General features: G+C 38.8%; 1 protein-coding gene across 2 annotated transcripts; it reads right to left on the reverse strand.

Moving 5' to 3' along the window:
• Nucleotides 1–492: 492 nt before the first annotated feature.
• Nucleotides 493–3703, reverse strand: LOC131148880 (DNA-binding protein LIV4). 2 transcript variants are annotated; one of them, XM_058098831.1, is made up of 2 exons: nt 3331–3703; nt 493–2592 (listed from the first exon to the last, which is right to left on the reverse strand). In XM_058098831.1, the coding sequence occupies exon 2, from the start codon at nt 2536–2538 to the stop codon at nt 628–630; it is 1911 nt and encodes a 636-aa protein (XP_057954814.1). In that variant the 5' UTR covers nt 2539–2592; nt 3331–3703; the 3' UTR covers nt 493–627. The 2 variants fall into 2 exon arrangements, with proteins under 2 accessions (XP_057954814.1, XP_057954813.1); XM_058098830.1 differs by having other exon boundaries at nt 3327–3698.
• Between the last annotated feature and the right edge of the window lie 14087 nt (nt 3704–17790).

Consider the following 17790-nt stretch of genomic DNA (forward strand, 5'->3'; position numbering starts at 1 on the left):
TAGGCCACCCACATCATATATTATTGGAAAGATAACATATATGATGAATAATCTATGATTGTTAATGCAAACTCACGGTACCTGTTTCGCCAAAGTGACAAATGTCTCATTTGGCTTTCTCAAAAACATGCTTGAATTAAAGAGCATGATATAGAATTCAACTTCTTCTAATAGTATTTCTCAAAATCCAGTCAGTTCTGAAGCAAAATTTACATCAAGTCGTCCAAGTTCTGAAGCGACATTTATGTCCCGGATCTGATTGCTTTGCTCGCAAATATTTTTATTTAATACAGGGGTATTTACTGATAACTAGAAGGTTCATAAAAAGAACACTTGTGTAATCATCTTGATAGATATTTCACTAACAAAAATGGTGAGCTTCCTCATTACACAAATTTATATCTTGGACTTAAAAGCAACGTAAGGCGGAGACGAGAAAAACAAGACAATGGCTACGGCAAATTGGCAATGCAAATATAGATCAGGCAATGACCTTCAAGCAGCAGCACGAAATTTTCCATAATTGAGTACATAATGAACAATAGCTTAGATCCATATATCAAAACACCAGTTCTCTTTCAAGAGATTACATATCAGGCATTTAAATTACAAAATAGGATATTTGCATCAAGGAATAGTAGGCCTGCTATCATACGCCTCCCTCACTTCAAGTAATTCTGGGCAATATCGGTTTGAGAGAACTTCTACTTGTTCAGCAAATGACTTGTTCCTATGCTCACCTAGGTGATTGACCATTTGGCTCCAACGTTTTCGACATACATCTCCAGGCCTATGCTCAAGAATGCTATCCCAGTCCACATCCTCAACGCAACAAGCATCCAACATCACAAGTGCATTCAGCAGATGATAGTCATCAGCATCAGTCCATTTTCCTTCAGCTACCATTGGTGAAGATAATTGTCCATACCATTTGGTGCAGCAAGTGGCATTGGATCGAGTGCCCAACTTGTCACTTATTGCTCCCCAACAGATATTATCTCGCAGCATCCCATGCTTAGATTTCTTTAACTCAAAAGCCTTCATCCGCAAATCCATATTCACATAATCAAATAATAACTGGTACTCCTCTTGGGACCAGTGACCTTTCTTCACATTGGGCAATTTGATTCTACGCCATTGATCCTTCACATGGAATCGGTGTTTGCCAAGAGCCTCAGCCAACATTTTCCAATTTGATCCATGTTGTTCATGGTGCTTTTTGATCATTTCAATTTCTTCATCAGTCCAAACACGACTCTCATCCCTTTCAAACAAAATATGGGCTCTGTAGTAGATGCTCACCCAAGGTCTCCAAGGTAAGGAAGCTGCTATTTCCTTCCAACATGATCTGAGTTTAGGATGAGAACGACAGTGCATAACCATGTTTATACCTTCTTCACCCAAGTCATGTTCCTCTACATACTTCAAAACAGCCTTTTTAACTATTTCATCTTCTTCTTTGGAGAACCGCTTACCCTGTAACAAGCCCTCTTCCTGATCATCTGACAAAGGAAAAACCTCCACATTACCTGAAAAACTTACTCGCTTATCTTTTCTTTTAGATTTAGAATTTTCACGATGTTCTGTAGTCTCATCGCTTATTTCAGCACTTAGCACTCCTGCAAACCCATTTTGAACAGACTTGACCTTCTTCGCCTTGTTTTTGCAGCCATCTTCCTTTGCAATAGGAAACACCACTCCTGCTCCTTCACCAGTTTTATTTCTAAATGAATGTGCATTCACATCATTGCTGTCAAAATCTTCATCTTCAGTTCTAGTGATCCCATTTCCCAATTTCTTAGCCATGTTTCCTTCCAATTCAATTCCCAGATCATTGGTGCGATGATCCTTCGCTTTTCTAGACTCTCTTTCTTTTGCAATGCTCTTCCCTTTTGAGACATTGATGAACTCTTTGTCTCTCTTCCCTTCCTTGTGCTTTTTCTTTTTGTGCTTCTTCATACATTCCTCTTCTAAATTGTTCAGCTCAGCAATTCCTTTTCTCTTTGTGATTTTCAACCCTTTATCATCTCCAACTTCATTACTTCTGGTAAATTCTTTTGAAGTGGAAACCCTGTCAAATCCGTACCTGCACCTACTCTCCTTATGCTTATTTTTCTTAACTTTTCTTGCTTCCATTGCATGGTTATCCTCCATATCCTTCTTAAAACTTGTTTGCAGCCTCTCATTCTCATCTCCTAAGGCGCAAACCTTTTCATTTAAACTCTCATTAACTTTAAGGTCTCCTCCATCACCATAGTAGCAATCCTTGTCAACTTTACTTCTCTTATCCTTCTTAGACTTCTCATTCTCTGTTTCATCCTTTGTAAGGTCCAATTTTCTCTTCTTCCTATGTCTCATCTCCTTCTCATTACTATCATCCATCCTTGCACGCTCAATCTTTTTCTTCCTCCTTTTCTTCTTCTCACCATGGCAGTTACTCATAACTTCCAAAACCCCAACCTTATTTTTCTCGGCCTTTCTGCTCTTCTTCTCCAACTCCCCCACCACAACATCCTTTCCTTCTAGTCCCGCACCCATTTAAGTAGCCCTACCAGAGACTTTCTCGCTGATTATGTCACTCCTTGCACAAAGCTGAAAATAAAAAACAATATTTTAGAGCTATATGGGAAATCTACAGAGTACTATGAAGCATTGACATGGATGCAGAACATGGGACAGGACATGACATGAACACACCAGCACCAAACCAAGAAAATAGGATGCCAGAGGACTGGCACATGGGAATGAAGATAATAATAATAATAATAATAATTATTATTATTATTATTATTATTATTTACAGTTAATTCATATGCTCATAGAGAAATCTTCTTAGAGCAGTAACAATTTCCAAATCTAGCTTCCATTCTTCCAAGAACCAAAACAATTTATGAGAGAGCTAACTAAGCCACGCAACACAAGTACAACAAACCCATCAAATATCGACAGAGATCGTTCTAATAATAAAATAAAAATTATCAATATATTCAAAATAAAATCACAACAGCATCAAAACCATTAAAAAAAATTCAGATTTATAGGTTTACAACAAAATCACATAGAAATTAAAATCAGATGCCTAATAAAAATCAAAATAAGTGAAAAGTCACTGCTACATTCAGTTTTCAGAATCAAAGTTCCATCAAATTTTACTGCTGAGGTGTACTGCTAAAACTAAAACAAAATTCAGCAAGGCGACAATCCACTTTAGGAAAAATAAACAAATCAGACAGGCAGCGGGGAGGGAGGGTTAAACCAAACCCAAAAAAACAAAAAATAGAAGAAAGAATAAAAAGAAGAAGAACAGAGTTAGAATTTAATTTCACCTACAGCTGGTCTGTGTCGTAACCGTCTCTTCCAGATACTCTAAATGACCTAATGCCTCCCCCAGTATTGTTCTTTACATTCTTCAAGGTAAGTGTTTCGAGAAGGATCGAAAATAGACCTGGCAAATGGCAATTTCAGTGAAGGTGAGAACGCCGTGAACGAGATCTCTCACTAAATCTAGGGTTTCTTTCAGAAATTCAGATAATGCTATAATGGATCTTGGGCTTTGAAATTTGAGTTCTAATTTGGGTATGAGTGGGGGGCCGGAACTGGGACTGGGCCTCGGGCCAATTGCGCTAAGGCAGCTAATGCTCTGGGTATCTTATTATTTATTTAGAATATAAGTAAGCTTTAGGTGGAGTATCACACCCTCGAGATAAATTCATTGCTGATATATATACATACATGTTTTTCATGACCATGATCTATGGTGTGGTGGACAATCAAGGCACTCATTAACTCAACAAGGGCCGTTGGATCATCAAAAGATGACAAGTAGGGACGCACGTACCGCGGGTTACGCTCCATGAGTTTTTTCCCAGATTATCTTCTTTTTTTTTTTTTAATATATTAAATAATATCTCTTTATAGGAAATATTTTCCAGAATGTCTCAGACGTAATCTCACTACTTCAAATAACGAGTTTTGCCACGTGTTAACATTAAACAAATCTCGCTACTTGGAGTAGCGAGATTTAGCTACCACGCGTCTCTACGAGAAATGTCTGACGTTTAAATCTCACTACTAGGAGTAGAGAGATTTGCTTAATTTACAGTTTGTAATTTAGTTAAAAATGTAATATAACAATCATACACTATAAATATACACTAATTATATTTAATTAAATAGGAAAATTTTTATATATTTTATTATTGAGTAGGAAATATTTAAATATTAACATGTTCCATTTATTGCCGCTATCTCTAGTACAAAGAGAGTCGATGATTCATCAATTTATCGTACTGTTTTTTTTATCGAAGAGTAAATGTATTGATCAAAATGAGTATTTACATGGAACACTAGGCATACCCAAATATAGGGGGGAAATGAGCCACATCAAAATTACAAGCAATAAGTCAACACTCTTAAGAGAGCCTGAGCAATCTAGGGGCCTTTTGGCCTATTACTACAATCCAAAACTCATACAATAAGATCCAAAATGAGATTAAACTCCACCATCTATGTGTAGCCCAAATTTGTCATATACCACTGTGTATATATGTTTCTGAATGGTCACAATCAGCTTTATTGGGGATATGGATTTTCCATCAAACATTTTCCTATTTCTGGCATTCCATATAAGATAAACAGTAGAGGTCAGGCCAACTCTCTTACCAACCAAAAGGAACAATACAGGTCTCCTTCAAAACCAATAAGCCTATCACAAGTAGGTAGTTTCCTTATAATTCCCAGCCAAAGAGTGAAAGCATGTATAGTGGTACTTCCACTCTTCCAAACCACCATGGACCAAGGAACCGTAGTTCCTTTAGTTCTCCAGAAGTTATAGCAAATGGAAGAGCTAAAATGGTCGAGATCCAATTCCTCAAAAAGCTGAAGCACTGCATCCAGGTGGTTGGCATATCTTAACATAATCTGGTTCTTAATTCCAATGAGCTTTTTGTATAGTGGGGAGTCATCATTTTTTATCCTGGCCTCCCAAAGACTTGAACCTTTCAGGTTGATTTGATTGACCCATTTGGACCAGAGAGAGTCTTTTTTAGAGTCGATATTCTAGAGGGTTTTTGTGAGCAAGGAAAGGTTCCAGGCTTTCAGATCCAGTACCCCAGACCACCTATCATTTCACTGTCCCTCTTCTTTCCCATCTATCATTTCACAGTCCCTCTCCTTTTCCAGCAATTGCTTGTAAAAATTCAAGAACTCCTCAGCTACTTGAGCTTGGGAACTGGTCTGGTCCCCATTTAATTTTGTAACTGCTGAGATGTAATTCATATTCGTTCGACTTCTCATCAGGCCATGGAAGAAAGCAGTGCCTTTGTCACTTTCCTTTAAGTATCTACATTTGGCGATTTGAGTGACATAAAATCTATTACCTAATGCAAGTCTAACAACTTCTGATTTTTTTTCATTCAGAAGAAGTTGCAGGTCACCATCCGAGGGATTGTCATGGAGTTTCTGTTGTAGCTCGATCACATCATTGCCAACCTTCTCCGCTATAGCCAAAATGTGGGAGAAATGGGATGCATTAAGAGCCTTTAGAGGTTTTTTCAGGCCCTGAAGTCTCCTCACCAATTTGAATTGCTCAAAGCCCTGGACCTGCACATCCCAACCTTGTTTGATAATGTTCAGAAAATTATGGTTTAGAGTCCACATGTTGAAAAATTTTAAAGATTGCCTTCCCAGACACCCCTCTTCAAATAGGGAAATGAGGCACACCAAGTGAGCAGAGAGAATCCCAAGGAAAAGGAATTCAACCTTAGCCCTTTGATCCTCCAGAATCCATCTCTGATTGGCAATCACCCTATCCAATTTGCTCCAAATCGTACCATCTCTGTGACATTTATTTTGAATTTTGACCATCACCTTCAAATCTTAACATTTTCTTTATTACTCCTCCAATGACTACTGCAATTATACTTATCGAGTCTTCTGCTCATTTCAAAACTTATTGCTCTTGATGTTGGGAATTAACATGAAATTCCCCAAGTGCCAGCAAGGAAGAAAGTATCAAAGGCTGCAGCACAGAAAAAGTCGTTAACTGTAACAGAGATATCTGATGGGGAAGATGAGAACGATGATTTCAGCGATGAAGATTTTAAGGTGGAGGTGGTAGCTGCTACCCCAGAAGTCGGAAAGAATGGGGGTAGAAGAAAACAAGCAGCAACAAATGCCAAGTCGGCTGCGGAAGCATCATCAAAGAAGAGAGAACAAGATAATAAGTAACAGCCTCAGCAAGTAGGCCAGAAGCTGCTGACTGACATTTTGAAGCCTGCAGAGAATCCAGGGATTTTACTAGAGAAGAAGGTAAGGAAGATGAGAGCATCCCCATTTAACAAGAAGAGTAGTTCAGTGTTCAGCAGGGTAGGTGGTAATGAAGAGAAGGCAACGAGTAGCGGAGAGAAGCTGGATTCTGATTCTACTTCTCCTTCAGACAACATTACCAATCAGGATTGGTGGTAACCGCACGCAGGCCAGGTATGTTCTCAGTGATTCTGAGAGCGATGAGGCCTCTGATGATTCTGATTTCGGACAAGATGAAGAATAAGAAGACTAGGCTTGCACACCTATCTTCAGAAGAAGGCTGCATTCGAATTTGAAATTTGAAATTAAAAATTTGAGATGGGAAATTGAAGGCTTGTTTCTCCTCCCCCCTTGGATTGTCTTTACATTTCCGACTGTTAAAACCCTTTCAGCAAATGAATCCTACAAAATTTAGAGATTTGTAAATTATTTCCTTCTTCTATGCTATTAACATGTTCTAGCATATAGAGTTGGGACAACACTGTCATGCATTTTATGTTTTTTAACTTTGATTTCTTCATCATATATGCCTCCATTATCGATAGGAGTTCATAGAACTTCCTCCTTTACAGATCATAGGATATTATTTCCTTCCTACTCAAGTTTAACTTTCTACATTTTGGATTGTCTTTAGATTTCTGATTTTATGATTGGTTCTATTGTGACTTTGCTTGGCACTTGGTTTGTACATTCAATGATTCCGAAGTATTCCAATGTTTGCCCTCGTTCGGTTCGAATTCCATTCTCGAGAATAAAGATTTTTCATTAAAGCTGTTCATTCATATCTAGATTCGCAACTTGGTAATAATTAACAAAAATTATGAAGTGACAAAAAATCTTAAATTATATTTCAAAAAATAAGAAATACCCTCCTTTCCATATCAATCTTATTATCAAGAAAAGATTAATGCTCCATGCCAAAGAGTCTATTAGCAATATGTTTGTGATCAAAACATTAAAATTCTTATATTCATGAAAATTTTGTATCTTGAGTAACACAATTCTCAAGCATCACAAAGTGGAAGGACACAATGATGCCACGAACCAAATGTTGTAGAAATACAAATGGCTCGGTATGCACTTTTTAGGATTTTTTTTTTGGGTAGTTCTAAAGATAAATCATCATATCATACACCTCTTTTACTGAGTATACATTTCCACCCTATTCAAGTTGAATTGCACCTAATAGAATTCTTTGCTTTTTCCTCAGGACCCGTTTGGTGTTACTTTCAAAACTGTGAAAATAAAAAGTAGAAATAAAACATAAAAAGCATAAATAGAGAGACTAAATTATATTTCACAACGTTACATTCATGATATTTGTATACATTCAACCTATCATAATACTATACTAATTTCGACAGAGTCCTGTTTACAAATTGAGTATATCCATCCACACACTTGTGCAAAGAAAACATTCTTCAAATACAATTGATACCAGTATGTTCACAATGTTACATTTACGAGATTCGTATACATTCAACCTATAAAAAATGTATACTAATTTCGGCAGAGTCCTGTTTACAAATTGAGCATACACATCCACGCACCTGTGCAAAGAAAATATTCTTCAAATTTAATGGAACCATTATGTTCACAACGTTACATTCATTATATTTGTATACATTCAACCTATCAAAACACTATACTAATTTTGGCAGAGTCCTGTTTACAAATTGAGCATATCCATCCACGCACCTATGCAAAGAAAACATTCTTCAAATACAATTGATACTAGTATGTTCACAACGTTACATTTACGAGATTCACATTGCACCCGTGCAAAGAAAACATTTTTCAAATTTAATGGAACCAGTATGTTCACAATGTTACATTCACAAGATTCGTATACATTGAACATATCAAAATACTATTCTAAATGATACCTACTTGGCACTTTACATAGGGGTGCTCCATAGATTCAAAATTGAGAACAAATACATTATGTACAAATGATATATTCTAAACAAATACATGATGTACAAATGAAGTAATGAATAAATACATTATGTACAAATGAAGTAATGAATAAATACATTATGTTCAAATGAAGTAATGAACAAATACACATATCCCCTACTCGGTGCCGTAGGGAGGTTGTCTTCGGTGTCGGGGTGGCTACCATCTGCGTCTGCCCTCACTTGGTTGCTTGTCCGCGTCTGGTGTCCGATCACGTCGATGGGCTACATGTCTGTTGTCTCCACCTATAGGTACTGGATAATATATCTCTAGGTGAAGCGGACGGGGAGCTATGTCGTAGGTAGTCTCTGGACGAATCCGAGATGGCAACCTGGGTGCGTCCACCTCCTTTGCATCGAGAGGGTCATCTAGTAGGTACGACATCGACGGGGTCGTTGCAGAGTCAGATCGATAATCCGCCGGTCTACTGGTGGGTCCCGTAATATCAGCGGCTCTCAATGGGGCATACGGTGCGGACGACCCGAATACGTACTCCTTATGTACAATGGGCGGTGAGAAGGCCGAACTCGATGGACGGCTGGAGGTAGCTGCTCAACCACCTCGTATTGGAGCTGCTCAACCACTTTGTGGTCCCGGGGGCCAGCGTGGGGTAGGGATCCATCGCCCGTCCTCGTAAACAATGTCCAAACCAACTCTCGCTAAATCTCTCACATCGGGGTCTGATGATAGTACGTCGACCTGGTGTAATACGTCAACCTGCAGCATATGAAAATAGTGGTTACAACATTGAATTGTTAATGTAAATGGTAACAAATTAGGTATGCCTTTGAGTGAGTGTACGAGGCTCATGTAGACCGCCGCGGTCCTATCTACGAAGGGACGTGTGATCAACTTGTACCACGTGTAATACGGATCCTCCAGACCCATTGGGTCGTTCGCCCGCACTCCCTCTACGATGTACTCCCGCCTATGTCCCCACATACTCACGTACATCGCGTGCTCGGTAGCCCAATTTGTGTTCCCCCGACCGCAACCATCAATCTTGTGTAGGTTGTCCCCATGTACATCGACCCTAGAAGTACAGAAGCGGTTTAGGATGCCTTGTCGAAAGTCAAACTGGCACATCACTCGGTCTGGGAGATGCCACTCGACAATATGAAAACATATGAGTGGCACTCCGGCAACCCAGAGGTCCGACCCAATTGCATAGCCAGTTGGTAGGTCGGCTACAATGTCATTAATGTATGGCGCCCATATGAACTGCGCGTAAGCATATGATAAATGTAAGAGGTGGGTAGGGATATCTACAAAGAATGCAAAATACTGTCAATACACATAACCGAGACTATCTCGTGCTTCCAGTGCATGTCCAGCTCAAATCTGTACCAGGGCAACGTGTGTTACGCAACATTAGGCGCCAACAATTGATCCCTCCACTTGTACAAAATAAAACGTAAGTTAAGAAGGTATAACGACTAGTACGTAGTACGACTCAATATTCATACCACTTATACAAGGAAAGGATTGTAAGTGGAGTTACTAACCTCCATGCGAGTGGAGCTGGGTCAATCGAGCGTCCGTCCTCGTCTCTCTGAATAAGACGCCGGAGACTGCGGCGTGTAGGAGCTAACGACATGAATCTCTCCCACACCCAAACCTGCAATAAGCAGAGTGCTCCTCTGATCTGTGAGTGGGAAACGTCAGCAGCGCGGCACATCTCCCGGTACAGCCACGCTAACATCGCAGAGCCCTAACTATAATGGCGTATCTTTGCTCGCTCCGCGAGGAGTGGAAGGACCATCAAGTGTGCATAACTCCCCGAGAGGTCGCAGAATAGCATCCCACAAATCAATCGCAGCATGTGGGCACGTGCATGACATGCTACTGTGTGATCATCAGCATCTGCCGGGAGCTGGCGAAACAACTCGCCCTCGAGAAACCGTATGCGAATGCGGGCATCAACAAGCTCACCATATAGAGGCACCACTCCTAACAATCTCTCGCACATGCGGCGAAGTGCTCCCCCCTGATTGGCGCCTCGCTCCTGTACTGGTCCAGCAGTACGACCAGTGACGGGCAACCCATCAATCGGAAGCCCAAACAACACTGCGACATCCTGTAGGGTGATAGTCGCCTCCTCGTGCGGCAAGTGGAACGTGTGTGTCTCTGGCCTCCATCGCTCCACCAACGCAGTCACAAGATGCCAATCTAACTAGATATGGCCAATCTGATATATCCCATAAAAGCCCGCATCCCGTATCCAATCAACAATGCGGGGGTCCGCGCCTATCCTCTCGTGTACGCTCTGACTGCCCCCTCGACAATATAACACATTAGCATGTGAATCGGTCCATGCCTGACTGGAGCGGTGACGATCGCCCATAGTCAGTACACTCGGATCGGACGGCCCTGGATCAATCCTGCAAACAAGACAACATATTTAAAGCATAAACATAAAAATCATCAGAATTGAGTATCTGTCACGGCTGCTTTGTACAGTGGAACTGAACGAAAATCTCAGGTTTTATCTTAAATGTGTACAACTGAAAATATCCCACCTAGTTTTTATCTCAAGATGCACTATTCCCCATTGATGAACACAGTGACTCAATTGCTCAAAGGCAAATTGAGCATGGAAGGAGATGTGTTCATCGAAAAAGGAAGGCGGCCTAGGGATCTTAGATTTGGAACCTAGGAATAAGGCTCTCCTTACCCAAGCCCAAGTTCATGAATCTTCGTGTAAATGGATGCGGCTGACTTATTTATAATCGTCTTGTTTAGAAGGAGGAAGTAGCATGGCAGCTGAAAACTTGTCGTGACTCGAGGACTACAAGTAGGAAAATTTCTTTATATATTGCATATGGAACGTGTGCGAAACAAAGAGATAGAAGTAGTATGGCAGCACCTATACTCATTCTTTCGCCCCTCTTACGACAATTATATGTGTAGGACACGTCATTCAACCTATAAGTGATAGGTCAGTGCGAAGGTCCAGCTGCATCCCTAGGTTGTGTCCTTCTCAAACATCTCATGCGGTTATGTCCTTCTTGACGACATATGCTACACGTGATATTTTTCCTACCTTCCTGGGCATCCATCTCGTTGTGTATACGTGAGCTCCTAGGCCGACCTTTATGTCGAGCGTATGCAGGATTTGCCTGCAAATTCGGCAACGAGGAAGCTGGCCAATATGCCTCATGCATAATCGGATGAAATTCCACAGCATAGCATAGTGCTCGACAGTGCTCCAATATAGCTTAACATACTGACTTGCATTTAGCCCTGTCTCGGCACAGGTTGCGAGAAGGTGAGAGCAAGGATAGTGTAAAGATTGCCACTTCCCGCAGGAGCATTCGCACCTCTGGATGCTCAAAGTTTGGACATTGTTTCCTTTATAGGGTCCCAGCTGCGCGGTCGTGATGCTAAAAGTACCCGTAGAATGGTTGAATGTCGTGACTCGATGTCCAATCGCCTTCAGTTTCCTTCTTTCCATCTCTAGCAATATATGCATAGTCAACGTATTTACTCCAGATATTGCGTTCGAGCATCCTCTTGTCGGCTATTAAAATAATGTGCAACGCGATAAAATGTTAGTTCCACAAGGGCCGTTATGGGAAGGCTACGAGTGCCTTTTAGGACGGCGTTGAAACATTCGACTAGGTTAGTGGTCATGTTCCCATACTTCTTTCCACCGTCGTGACACTAAGTCCAGATATGAGGAGGGATCTGATCGAAGAACAACTTGGCTGGCTCTCCACCCTCATCGAATATCCTCTCCATCCACTTGTCAAATTTTCTCACCTGATGCTCCCTTCCCGCTCGCTCAGCCATTCGCTTCAGATTGACACTCCGCACTTTCGTATTAAAGTTGCTCACCACATGTCGAAGGTAGAATCGGTGGTGCGCACGTGGTGGTTGCCAATCAGGATTGCTCTGCACTGCAATGATAATCCCTGGATGCCGATCTGATATGAGGCAAATGTCGTCCCTATCAGTAATGGAACGCAAACAACACAAAAACCAATTTCATGTGTTGAGGCTTTCCTCTTGCACAATAGCAAATGCAAGGGGAAATATTTTCCTATTTGCATTTGGGCACGTCGCAATAAGGAGTTTGCCCTTGTACTTACCGTACAAGTGTGTCCCGTCCACACATATAACGGTAGGACAGTGACAAAAAACCTGAATAGATGCTGCGAATGACCAAAATACAGATACGAAGGTTGCGTTGTTCTCGTTACTTGGAACAGGAGTGCTCCTCCACCTGACTATAGTCCCAGGATTGTATGCGCGCATCGCTTCCATCCACTTCAGTAACATTTCATAGGATTTCTCCCAATCACAGAATACTTGGGCTATTGCCTTCTATTTGCCCAACCAAACCTTCGTATAAGAGATTGAATACCCGAATCGACGATCTCTGAACTCCTTCAATGTAGCGATCGACGTCAACGCATGTCCCTTGATCATATTCACTATCTCCCCAGCAATAAGGGACGACGTGATTTGGTTATGGTCCTGCGATAGAAGTTTATTCAGACACGTGTACGGACCACCATATTGGGTGATTTCGAATAAACGGTGTATCATCCGATACATGACACAGAATCTCCACGTGCAATCGTGGTCCTTACACCTAGCAACCCACAACTCAGGAGTAAATCGCACGACGTGGAAGTCATGGCTGGTGCGAGCGTGATATATTGGAACTGCGGCGATCAGCTGATCCTTCGATCCGAAGAGCATCCCCTTACTCAACTCAGAGGATTCTTCCCAACGAGTCACGCGTATAGGAAGCTCATCGACCACAGTTAAATTTGCAGCATCTAGGTCAATATGACCGTACATCGGAAGCTCGCCCATGAATTGGGCATCAAACGTTGCGTCGTCCATGTCATGGTAGGGTAAGTTCACATCATCGGGGACATCATTTAACCCTTCACCCATTTCCTGCTCGTGTATGTGTTCGTCTTCAAGATGAACATCGTTCGTAATGTTCATGCCCTCGTCCAATGCATCGTTCGCAATGGCAAACAACGATGCTGGTCCCGCACTCGGGACGTCTTCGCAACCTCCCTGTGTAAACGTGTAAGGAATAGGTGCTTTGTATGCCGACAGCTCAAATGACGATCTCGGATATTCGTTAAAATTGACCGTAGACATAGCACGAACATCCGCACCAACATCGAGGTGATGTGTTTGTTCGGGTTCTTCACCGACTTCATCCAATTGCTCTGCGGGCGCGTTTGGTTGCCTAACCGTGATTACACCCATTTGAGGAATTGTCTAGACATACAATTGCACCGTTAAATATGTTTCACTGACGCAGTGTGCGTTCAATACAATGCGCAGCCCATAATCATCTGATATGGGAACAGCCTCATAGAATGCTATATTATTTAACCCTTGCACAGGGTATCTTGCGGTCACCCGCAATGCATATTGATGTGGATCAATATGCAAATATTTATATATCTTTGTATATAATTTATTTAATTTACACCTATAGCCAATTCGAATAGGTTGAACTAGCAGACTACTATACCTAACACCATCTAATCCGGTTATGATGTTCCCTCTATATATAATAATACCGTCAACGGAGAACTTCTTGAGCTTCCTGCCATTTAGATCGGCGATCGGGAAATAAAAAAACCCTACGCAAGACAAAATTGTATGTATAAGTGATATGTGTCACTTATAGCTTAACGAAATAACTATAAACCAAATAGACGTATACAAATTCTAAATCAATGAACTTAGAGTTTGGACCTAACTTTCCCATCAAGAAAATAAATAGATAAATTAAAAGTCTATGAATAAACAAACTCTAGAGTTTGGAGCTAACTTCAATTTCCACCAAGAAAGCAAGTAGATTAATTGAAAAGTGTAATGAATAAACTGTTAAATCATTAATGTGTATTGATTTTCCCCATATGACATATACTTAGGATTTTTTCAAAATGGTACTTCAACTTAGAATCCAAATAACTATGAAATGGTGCTCTTAAGCAATTTTACCAAAGAAAGATTAATTGTAGCTTTTCCCCATATGACATATACTTAGGATTCTTGCATAAATGGAAAAGTGAGAGTTACAGTGGCTGGGATAAATGGCCTAGAAAAAATTAGAACAATCAATGACGTAGATGCTATGAAAATTTTTATGATCTGTGTGTAAAGGAATGACTTGGAGTGCGGCATACTATTCCTATGCAGAATGAGAAGAGAGAAAGCTTTATATGATTGCTTAATTACCCCTACTATCAAACACACTATGACTATCAATAACATTTCTACGTACAACATAAGAGTGAAGATGCAATGATAAGGAGCAACTCAAACAAGACCATTGCAACATCCAATGCAAGAAGCAAAAACTATTTCTATTTTTCATTTTTTAGTTTTATAAACTAATAAAAACTCTAGCTTGCTTCTTCTTTTTTTTCGAATTTTTTTATTAGAAATTTTAAAGAGTTGTCTATTTATGTAAAATAATATTTCTGTTAATTTAAAAAAAAATTACGATGAGGAAAACTTGTTTGTCAATTTTTTTACAAGAATATATAAAATAGTATCTAGGAACTTAAGGCTTGGGATTGGGTCTGGGCTGGTATGGTTTTGAAAGAAATTGAATAAAACTTTTAAATATATTTTATTTAAATATATACAAATCCAAATAAAATATCCAAGTTGCTTGATACATAGGATAAAAAGTAAAAATATAGAGAATATTAAAAGAAAAGTTTCCCATTCTTTCTTTGATATTTCTAGCTCTATGATGAGTACCTCATACTCTGCCTCATTATAGGTTGGGTTGCCACTTAATTTGAAGTTCAATTTTGTTCAGTAGCCTTTTGGAAATTCATTGCTGATCCGAACATCCATCCTCAAAGGAGTTGAAGGGATCTTTTGGAAAAATGTTACCTAGGACGCATAACATTTCGATTCATGAAATGGGAATGGGATCGTGTTATGGAAAATGCTTTAAAATGTGAACACTAGGGGTACATTTATATCGATATATTGGTGAAAAACACATAAATTCGGGGAGGATCTTCAATTTTCACAAACATAATAAATGTGGTGTTCATTCTTAGTGATAATTTCCACTATATTTTTAAAAATATGCTCATATTTCTACAAAGATTTTAAATATATGAAATAATCTTAAGCATCAAGATGCTTAACTCTTCAATATCCTTAATATCTCAGTGTCTCAAAATATTTAATTTACTTTTTTTTATAAAAAAAAGAAAAGAAAAGGGACAAGATCAACTCCACAAAACATGTGCAATTATGCCCTGTGCTCTAATTTCACACCAACTATCACAATATATATATATATATATATATATATATATATATATATATATATTATCAATATGTTCATGATTCATTCACAAGGGTATTTAAATGACCAACTCAAAATGCTTTTCATTATGCTCAATAGATTAAAAAGAAAAATGCAATTTTCCTCAAATAAGTTCTCAAATTGAAAATTTCCATGAGAATGGCAAAGGAATGTTTTATATACTCCCCTTAAACCAATGGAGTCCAATTTATAGAAACTTTGGCAAAATTTTAGCTTAAAAATCTCAATAATCCATATACATTCATCAGGTTGCACTCAAAATTCCATATCAACAATTCAGTATAGCTTCTAATCATATATCCTAATACAAATCAATCCAAAATAAAGCACTATAATTGTAGAACTACTTCCATAACACATCCATCAATTAAAGTTCATAATTACCAATTTTTGCACAAATCACAAACATCAAGGTACCATCTTATTTCCATTATATTTCATGATCAAAACATTCCAAAGCTACAATCTAGAGATCCAACATAATTCAAAAATGTTAACCAAATATTCATAGCCCAAAAGTAATTGGCAAAAATCTACTTAGCTATTCCATCAATAAAGATGATCACACTGTAAAACACTAACAAAAAAAATTAATGTAAATCATAAATTGAGGAATCATGGGTACTTTTTTTTTTTTTTTTTTTAAATAACAAAACCTAAAGTAGAAATTTTTTTAATTTATGATACGAGAATCAATACATTGCAAACCAAGAAAAACAATTTAATATTTGCCAATAGGAAAGATGAAAAACAAGAAATTCAATGCATTATACAATGGAAAAAACAATCCCAAAAAAAAATTAAATATTAAACAATAGTTTGAATGAAAAAAATAACATATTCTCGGAAAAAAAATCAAATTCAAATGCAAAAAAAGAAATATTAACCTTAAGAAAAGTGCTTATCCACAAATCTTTTAGCACTCTAAACTCAGACTCTCCGATTATCAAAGGTTTTGGATCAAATAAAATTAATTTAAAAATTCATGAACCAAACATTGAAAATGTAACTTACCCCATCTCGAGTTTATATAGCCCTCAATGGTTAGAAACCCGCAACGGTTTGAAGCCCGCAACGGTCACCTGCGCTCCGGAGTCCTTTAACGGTAACTTGCGCTCCTCCTATGCAAAGGTACTGTCTGTTCACGCAAGGAAGGAGGAAGAATGATCGAGGTTAGTCTGAAGCAAATCTCGCTACTTGGAGTAGCGAGATTTGCCACGCGTCAAACGGTGGGTGGCCGAGCATTAAGTATCCGAAGAAAATCTCGCTACTCCAAGTAGCAAGATTTGTCATGCGTCGACACGAGCCCTTCAGTCAAAAGTAAATCTTGCTACTTCGAATAGTGAGATTATGTCAGCGTCATCTGGGAAATATTTCCCAAAAAGAGGTATTATTTAATATATTTTAAAAAAAAAAAGATAATCCGGGAAAAAACTCTATGGTCCATACTCCGTAGAATTATGATTTGGGGCTTCAGTTGTTTAAAACGGATCCTTGGATATTCCGTTGACTAGTTTAATATACTAGTAAGTCAAATTTAATTTAGATTAAAAAATTAATTCATCTCAAAATCTAAATATATATAACACTAAACAAAAAATCAAATAGGAAAGATTGTAGCATAGGGTGGTTGACCGCCCTAAAGATTTTTAAAATTTTTTAGTTATTTGCATTTGATTGGTTGATGGATTGGACATGCCAAATATTCCAAAAGTTTTCACATATCAGGCAACGAATAGAGCAATTGGTAGTTATTAGTTGATCGTTGTTAATTTGAATTTAAATTTAAATTTTTGAAGTTCAAATTATAAGTGTTGTTTCCTTCCATCTCTAAGTGGTTTAAAAATACACCATTTAGGAGATTTTTTTTGCGGCACAATCAAGTGGAGGTAAGGAAGAGACTTATAGAGGAGAATACAAAGAAATTGAGTGTCTTTGGGTTGGAAAGAAAGTTCATTTCATTTCTCTTTGGAACTTGGAAGAGTTTGCATCTAAATGCTCTTCTAATTTTTGGGTTGTTTGGGGCACGTGCATTGGGAGTGTATTCCCACCAACATACTTCTATGATATCACCATAAGGTAAGTCCACTGTCTTTTTCTTTGTTGTTTTCAAGTATAATTTTGATTTTTGTATGAAAGAATCTATGATATCGTATGATATGTTTTGTTGTTTACTTTTCGTGAAATCA

Source organism: Malania oleifera, chromosome 2 (assembly GCF_029873635.1).
Source record: "Malania oleifera isolate guangnan ecotype guangnan chromosome 2, ASM2987363v1, whole genome shotgun sequence".
In the NCBI taxonomy this organism is placed as follows: Eukaryota; Viridiplantae; Streptophyta; class Magnoliopsida; order Santalales; family Ximeniaceae; genus Malania; species Malania oleifera.

Excerpts from the sequence above, each read along its gene's own strand:
- LOC131148880 (XM_058098831.1), bottom strand. The coding sequence starts at position 2,538 with ATGGGTGCGGGACTAGAAGGAAAGGATGTTGTGGTGGGGGAGTTGGAG.